The sequence below is a fragment of the Cyprinodon variegatus genome, unplaced genomic scaffold, assembly GCF_000732505.1.
Source record: "Cyprinodon variegatus isolate N-32 unplaced genomic scaffold, C_variegatus-1.0 Scaffold1176, whole genome shotgun sequence".
In the NCBI taxonomy this organism is placed as follows: domain Eukaryota; kingdom Metazoa; phylum Chordata; class Actinopteri; order Cyprinodontiformes; family Cyprinodontidae; genus Cyprinodon; species Cyprinodon variegatus.
In genome coordinates this window covers 75,442-84,010 of record NW_015151629.1, presented here as the reverse complement: position 1 = coordinate 84,010, position 8,569 = coordinate 75,442, and the positions used below count along the sequence as shown (strand labels likewise).

Below are 8,569 nucleotides of genomic sequence, written 5' to 3'. Positions count from 1 at the left end.
TTCACAGCCAAAACTCTTCCGGTCTCCTTATTTTCACGGACTTGGAAGGATCCAGTCTACGTAGACCGCGTCCTTGGAAGGATCCAGTCTACGTAGACCGCGTCCTTGGAAGGATCCAGTCCAGGTAGACCGCGTCCTTGGAGGATCCAGTCCAGGATTTCGAGCAGAGCCTATATCCCTGTGAGGTTGGTCGACCTGAAGATCCAGCCATGATCCTGGGTCAGAACCAGAACCCAGCAGTAGACCCACTGAATGAGGCATTTAGTGAGGCAATAGTTGAGGCAATGAATGAGGCATTTATTTCTGACCTCGGAGGAGTTTCTAACGTCATTGGCAGCAGGATTTTGCGCAGAGTTTGTTTTGGTAGAATTTAACTTTTTCTTTCCTTTAAATTCTGTGTGTCTTCATTAAAAACATTTAGCCTTTTATTACCTGTTATTAAACACCCACTAAACCTTATTAGGAGGTGATAGCTTGGTACCTGCAGGGAGGGTCACTCAAGAACCAGTAGAAATCACTGATTGATCAGAGCCAGTAGGATTAACTGGGACCAGAGTCCAGGAATGAATGAGTAAGGGTTAGGGTTAAACGGCCACGGCGTCCATCCGTCCGAGCAGAGATGCTGTGATGCGGCTCAAACGCACGTTATTAACTTGGAAGACGGGAACCTTAACTCTGATGCTACTGCGTCTGTTTCAGGCCTTACCTGCTGAGCAGCATCGCCCCCAGGGGCCAGGGCTCTGTGGGATCCATCGTGGGCCTCGTCCCGGGGGTCCTGTCTCTGTCTCCTGGCGAGTCGGTCGCTGGCGCCCATCAGGGCCGCCACTCCAAGTCGGCCCAGTACCGCCGCATGAAGGCAGAGTGGAAGAGCAACGTGTACCTGGCTCGCTCCCGCATCCAGGTGAGAAATCCACCCCAGGCAGACATGACGGCGCCACCTGCAGGCCCAGAGGCTGACTGTAGCTGTGTCTGTGAGTAGGGACTGGGACTGTACGCCGCCAGAGACATCGAGAAGTGCACCATGGTAATCGAGTACATCGGGACGATCATCAGAAGCGAGGTGGCCAATCGCAAGGAGAGGCTTTATGAGGCACAGGTGATGCACCTGAAACAAACACACGTTACATCTCACTATCCTTCAGGGGACTTTCCATTGACTTCCATTAATTTCTATGGCCTGACCCCCAAGAGGAGACCTTCCCCTCATGGGGGCCAGCCGAGGGTCCCTATGAGGGACATGTCCTCCATCTAGAAAAGGGACACGCTGGGCTTGGACAGGTTAAAGTTTTTGTTAGTTTTTTCTTCATCAGCGTAGTCATCATTGCACCGTTTCCATAAAGACCAGTTCTGGTTCCTCAGCACCCAGTAAGGCTCTTCTACTGGTGGATGCCATCCATGCACCAGTAGATGCTACATGCTAGCTGCACATTCAGGCTTATTCTCGTAGCAGCGGCCACGGCAGGTTCAATCAGCAGCAGGACTGAGGAACTTGTTTTCTCGGTTGAATCCTGAATCTACGTTTTTTATTTTTGTAGAACCGCGGCGTCTACATGTTCCGGATTGACAACGACTATGTGATTGATGCCACCATCACCGGAGGACCGGCGAGGTAAGCAGAGCAGCAAACGGGGTTGTGAAGCCTGAGGCGTCTCCTGCTCTGTGCTGACCGGGGGATGGGGTGGGGCTATGTGTGATTGACAGGTACATCAACCACTCATGTGCGCCAAACTGCATCACTGAGGTGGTTACCGTGGAGAAGGAAAACAAGATCATCATCAGCTCCTGCAGACGGATCCAGAGAGGAGAAGAGGTAGGATCGACACGTCAGTCGGTGCATTAACCCCCAGCCTGTTTCTGATTGGCTCACTGTATTGGCTCCGCCCCTACAGCTGTGCTACGACTACAAGTTTGATCTGGAAGACGACCAGCACAAGATTCCGTGTCACTGTGGAGCTGTGAACTGCCGCAAGTGGATGAACTGAGTGCCCCCTCTGTGGGCGGAGCTAATGACATCATCATGATTCTACAGCTGATAGATTAGATCAAAGTAAATAAATTTTCTACTTTTTAATGAATCAACAAACGGCCTACATGTGGGTGGAGTTGGTGCTGATATTGGAAGGGGCGGGGCTTACCAAGAGGCTGGTCCTCGCTGTAAATTTCCTGTAAACATGAGCTAAGATGTAAATGTGAGTTTAAACGCCACTGAAATAAAAGTCTAGTCCTTTAACTTGCACTAAAAGACATGAAACCCACACAGACCTACCTGATTCTTCGCCCTCCTCTTCATCCACTTCCTGTAAAATAAGAGATTTTCTTCTTTTTGTATTTATTACTGAATGAGGCTATTTTCTAAAACTCTGCTGCATTCAGATCTAATGTGGCAGCATGTAAATATCTGTACCATAAGTAAAAACCTCCTTCTCCTTCTCACCTGTGTGTCCAGTTAAACCCTGAGTTTGGTCTGCAGGCGTCCTGCTGCCGTGTAAATACCAGGTTTTATTCAGGCTCTGCCGATGTGTACAGATAGATGACATGAAGCCTTGGTTTTTTTTAATAAATGGATGTAAGCAAAGTGATGTTTTTGGGAAAAACAGTGAATCTGATTTAGTCATTTACAGAGAATAAAATATTTTACATCTTATCCCACTCTGTGTTTTCATCACTGACCTTTTTAATAACTTTAAACTACATGTCAGCAAATACCAGACCAGATTTATTCCTAAGAAATGTTTAAAAAGTTGCAGCTGAAAAAAAGAGCACAAGTTCCGTTATTGAGAAACAGCCAGAGAATCTTCAGAAACACGTGGAAAGAAGAATAGTGTGGACTGAACAGAACTGCTAGCTTAGCTAATCAAGCTAATGCTCAGTCAGTCAGAAAATCAGGTCATAGCGCTACAAAGAGTAAAAACTAAGAGTGGGATTATTTAAATGATGGATGAAGAAGCACTAAACAGGTTATGGCAGTTGACTTCCGGCCGGAACACCGTAAAGATGGCTGCTCGGTAGAGAGACTCCCCAGACAATCGGAGATATAACTGAATTACCCCAATTCAGCTGAGCAAGATTGCCTCACGAAAGTCAGATAGAGCAGGTAAGACGATAACTAAGCCCCAAAGTCAATAAAACTTGAAGAGGAAAGATGAAAAATCCTGTGAAAAGTTACAGCTAACGTATCGTAGCCGTAAGCTAACAAAACGAAATGGCTAGCCTGGACATTCTATTAGAAGAACTGAGAGGGTTCCGCGAGGAAACCAGGAAACAACTCTCAACTATTAAAGAGGAAATACGAAAAACTAACGCAAGGATTAGTGAAGTAGAGGAACGGTTGGAGAAGACAGAGGGGCGAACTCAAAACATGGAGGAAGTGGTAGCTTAGCTGCTAAAGCTACACATGAATATGGAAGATAAGTTGGTAGACTTGGAGAGCCGATCCAGGAGAGAGAATGTCAGGATCTACGGTATTCCAGAGGGAGCTGAAAAGGACTGTGAATCCATGGTTGCATTTGTGGAATCTTTACTTAAAGAGGGGCTCGATCTGGAGAGCAGCGGGCCGGACATGCAGGTTGAGCGAGCACATCAGGCGCCGGGCCTGCAGCCGCCGGAGGGAGCGCCGCCACGGTCGTCCGTTGTGAAAGTTTCAAATATAAAGAGATGTTGCTTCGTAAGGCTCGGCAGCGTAACGGATTTATCTGGCGTGAAAAACGAATCTGGATCACGATTACCCGCCAGCCATCCTTGGAAAGCGCCGAGAGTACGCCGAGGTTCGGAGAGTCCTGAAAGAAAACGGAGTTCCGTTTCAGACACTCTTTCCTGCGAGGCTGCGAGTGAAACATATAGGAAGGAACCAGAACCTACGACACCATAGAGGAAACCACAGAGGACCTGGCAAAAAGGGGATATAAAGTCAAAGTCATCAGATCTCCAACTTCCCTGAAGGAGCAGATCGATCGGCTGTCCTGGAGCAGAAAGGAGAGGAGAAAACAGAAAGGCTCTTCCAGCTCAGCAAGGGGAGGAAATTACAAAGAGCGGCTCCAAGCTTTCAGAAGAACATCTCCTCCCGAGACCTGAAGGAATTATCCTCTTTCCCTCCTTGTTTTTTCCTCTTGGAGATAAGTATATAGAGGGCTGACTTAATTGGGACGGGACTTTTGAAAGGATTGTTTGGGTTCTACTCTTATTTGGGCGGTCGCCACTTGTAAGGGCCCTCCTTAACAATATGGGAGGATTTTCCCTCCTGAGCTTCTTCCGAGAGGCTCTACAGGGTCTAGTTAACAGACCCCTGCCTTGGATGCTTAACATCTTCTGTTTTTTTCATGGTTCACGTTTGTTCCTGGTTCACCTGTTGTTTTTTTGTTTATACTACTTCTAGCGAGCGGGGGGGGGGATTTCCAGGATTTCCAGGGTCTTCAGTGAAATGGGAGGGATAATTTCCTGAATGGGTAGGACACAGTTGAAGGTGGTTTCTTTCAATGTAAATGGCTTAAATAATCCGCTTAAGAGATGGAGAGTTCTGTCTAAGCTCAGGAAAGAAAAGGTTCAAATAGCTATGCTGCAGGAAACCCACCTAGGTGATTCCGAACACACCAAACTAAACAAGATGGGGTTTAAATCTGTCTATTTTTCTTCCCACGGCTCTGGGAAACGAAGAGGGGGAGCCATTTTAATATCTAACTATGAACATGTTGCAGAACATAAAGATAGGGAGGGTTGTTATATTTCAATTACAGGGAAAATAGATGGCATCCTGATAAGTCTGATTAATGGCTATGCTCAACCTGGTAGTGATCGGTCTTTTTATAAAAAAAAATACTTGAATTAGCAGCAACAGAAAGTCAAGGTATAATGATTTGCGCAGGGGACTTTAATATTAGGCTAAATCCAAATCTGGACTCATTAAATGGGAAAACAAGTTTAAAGCTACAGGGTGTATTTTTCAGCGACATCTAGCGGTCAGACTGCAGACCGCAGCAACATGAACATATCCTCCCCACCGCTTCTCCCCCCCAACAGTACGGCGAGCGTTACGGGACAAAATGTCTTCCACGACGTCCGCATCACCTACCTTCCCAAGTGATGAGGTTTGTTTACATAGATAATTTTAATACTGCCATCTATTTTTCAGTACCGTCTCAGTTCATCTCTCTCAACTTGCCGTAGTTACTTTCGAGCGTAATGGGCGATCTCGCAATCGCTAGTTTCTTGACTCTGCGCTGCCGTAGCACAAAGATGTCTGCCTCCATGGCTGCTAGACCCGCTCCTATGTAATTATAAATAACGAATTCTAAGGCAACGCAAATATTAAGGTTAACAGGCTGAGCTCGTAGATGATGATAAATAACATAGTTATGTATAATATATTACATTTCTGACTGTATATCCCTGTAATTATTACACACTGTAGCTTTAAGATATATCAGTAAAAGAATGAAAAGTATGATGGACGAACTGGGAATAGTGGATATATGGAGGGATAAGAACCAAACCAGTCGTGACTACACTAATTTTTCCTCTTCTTATAACGTATACTCACCAATAGATTATTTCTTCATGTTTAAAAAGGATGTTCATAGATTAGAAAGTTTGGCGATCGGATCTAGTCCAATTTCAGATCATAGCCCAATCTATATTTCTGTCCTCCTGGCTGAAAAAAACAGATCCACGCTCTGGAGACTGAATACGAACTTATTAAATAGTACATCCTTTAAGGAGAATATGAAAACTGAAATCAAACGATATCTGGAAGAGAATGACAATATAGAGGTGGGTCCGGCAATACTTTGGGATGCATTAAAGGCGGTAATCAGGGGAAGAATCATAGCCATCTCCTCCTACGAAAAGAAAATTAGACAATTAAAACAAACCCAATTGAAAGTGGAACTAAAAAAACTACAGAAAGAACATTCCAAAACCTTCAAGAGAGCAACAAAAAATAAAATTGAGATAGTGAAAAAAGAGCTGAATGATTTAAACCTGCAAGAAATACAAAAGAAACTTCTCTTTACTAAACAGAAATACTATGAGGCTGGGGGAAAATCCCTGAAGCTCCTAGCATTTAAACTACGAAAACAACAAGCTGATAGAACTATTCACAAAATACAGAATATTCATACAAATAGGGTTGAAACAAGCCTGGCAAATATTCATAAATGCTTTGTTCTACCAAATCCTATACTCCGAACCCAAACTGAATAATGAACAGCAAATGGATACGTTTCTTTCTCAACTCACTCTGCCCAACATTACAGCCAAGCAAAACGAACAATATCAGAGATAACTGAGGCAGAACTAAGATCGGTGATTAAAAAGTTAAAAGGAGGGAAATCTCCAGGAACGGATGGGTTTACCTCCGAGTGGTACAGAGCTATGCAAGATCTATTAGTCCCTGTTTTATTAAGAGTTTTCAACAATGTTCTGGAAAAGAAAATAATTCCTCCTTCATGGAGGGATGCAATTATTTCGTTAATCCCCAAGGAGGGAAAGGATAAGTTGGACTGCAGAAACTACCGCCCAATAAGCCTGCTTAATATTGATTATAAATTATTTACTGCCATAATTGCACAGAGATTAGAAAACATCTTACCAGTGATAATTCATAAGGACCAAACAGGCTTTATCAAACGGAGACAGACACAGGACAACATCAGAAAAAACTTTGCACATCTTAAACCATGTAGTTCAACAAAAAATAGAGACCCTTGTACTGAGTCTGGATGCAGAGAAGGCTTTTGACTCTGTTAGATGGTCCTTTCTCTACAAAGTTATGTCCAGATTTGGGTTTCACCAGAACATAATTGATGTCATTTCAGCCCTATACAATAAACCATCGGCTAGGATAAAAATTAATGGGGACGTATCTGACCCCTTTTGTTTTGGAAAGAGGTACGAGGCAGGGATGCTGTGTTTTGCCGCTTCTCTTCGCCCTTTTCATAGAGCCGTTAAGTCAATGGATAAGACAGAGAACAGACATAGCTGGGGTTCACATGGCATCTGGAGAACAGAAGCTTTCATTGTTTGCAGATGATTTGTTGCTAACCATAACAAATCCATCTCAAACTCTACCAGTGCTTATGGGAGCAGTCGAGGAATATGGCTTGCTCTCGGGTTACAAGATAAATGTTACCAAGACTCAGGCTCTAACATTAAATTATAACCCACAGAACAATATTAGAAACCTGTACAGTTGGAACTGGGAGGCAGATTCCATAAAATATTTAGGGGTCACATTGCCCAAGGACTTTTCTAAGATTTTTGATGCCAACTATGGGCCCCTAATCTCAAACCTGAAATCAGACATACAGAGATGGAACCTGACCCCTTTCTCAAATTTATACTCCAGAGTGGAATCGGTCAGAATGAACATTCTCCCACGCTTCCTTTATCTATTTCAATGTTTACCTATCCAGATATCAGAAAGACGTTTTATAGAATGGGAAAGAATGATATCTCAGTATATTTGGCAGGGAAAAAAGGCAAGGGTGAGGTATAGGACGCTGCAATTAAAGAAAGAGAAAGGTGGACTGGGTCTTCCCAAGTTTATTACCTTGCAGCTCAGTTAAGACCAGTGTTCTGTCTATGCTCTCCATCATACGATGCGAGGTGGAAGGATATGGAAGGTAGAACAGTGGAGGGAATACCCCTAATATCAGTATTAATGGATACAGAATTACAAGTTGGGCTGAATATACCACATGGTTCAATGTTACACACAATGCTGGATTCCTGGAGAAAGGTGATACTCAGATGGTGTGCCTTTGACTCTGCTTTTAAACCGAATAAGATGGATGGGAGATTTAGAGGATGGATCTAAAAAGGAATAACCACCTACTATACATTTACCAAGAAGGGGGGGTTTCAGAGTTTTGAGGAGCTTCAGAGATCTAATGGGTTAGAGAGGGACGACTTCTTCAGATATTTACAAGTGAGGGCCTATTTCAATCAAAACATACGTAACGATTGGGAAACAGCCAAACCAAAATTGGTTGATATGGTTTTGTCTTTGTTGAAGTCAGGTTCATGCAAGAAACTTGTCTCCATACTTAACAATGCTATTCTATCTTCTAAACAAGGTGATACGAACTACATAAGGAACAGGTGGGAAAAAGAAGGAAACGTTTCTATCTCAACTGAAGTCTGGGAACAGATTAATAAATTACACTGGATGACTTTAAGCTTCAACACATGGAGACTGTTCTGTTGGAAAAACTCTGTTCCATATTTTGTAAGCTCAGAAAAAACATGGTGGCAGCAGAGACACCTGATGGAGACTTTGTGGAACAAACGGAGCAAATCACCACCACATCTTTTGGGGATGTCCGGTGATTAAAGATTTTTGGGAGCAAACGTGTTCCCACCTAAATAGCATCTTTACTGAACATCTCTCATGTAAATGTGAAATTCTGTACTTAGGAAACATTCCATCTGACAACTGGACTCTGGAAGATAAAAAACTGCTGTTAACCCTGCTGGCTGCAAGTAAAAAGACAGAAAATGGTTAAAACCTGAAGCACCTACGGTGGAGGACTGGTTTAGCATAGTAAGGACTGGTTTAGCATAGTAAGGACTGGTT

At 43.6% G+C, this 8,569-nt stretch overlaps 1 protein-coding gene across 1 annotated transcript in view; it reads left to right on the top strand.

The window, feature by feature from the left end:
• Positions 1–2,638, top strand: part of LOC107101949 (histone-lysine N-methyltransferase 2C-like) — a 100,294-nt gene extending 97,656 nt beyond the window's left edge. The window contains exons 73-77 of the mRNA XM_015401044.1: positions 700–901; positions 980–1,096; positions 1,536–1,609; positions 1,702–1,810; positions 1,890–2,638. Coding sequence (XP_015256530.1) covers positions 700–901; positions 980–1,096; positions 1,536–1,609; positions 1,702–1,810; positions 1,890–1,982 — 595 coding nt within the window. The 3' untranslated portion in view covers positions 1,983–2,638. The remainder of the gene's footprint in view (positions 1–699; positions 902–979; positions 1,097–1,535; positions 1,610–1,701; positions 1,811–1,889) is intronic.
• Positions 2,639–8,569: the final 5,931 nt, after the last annotated feature.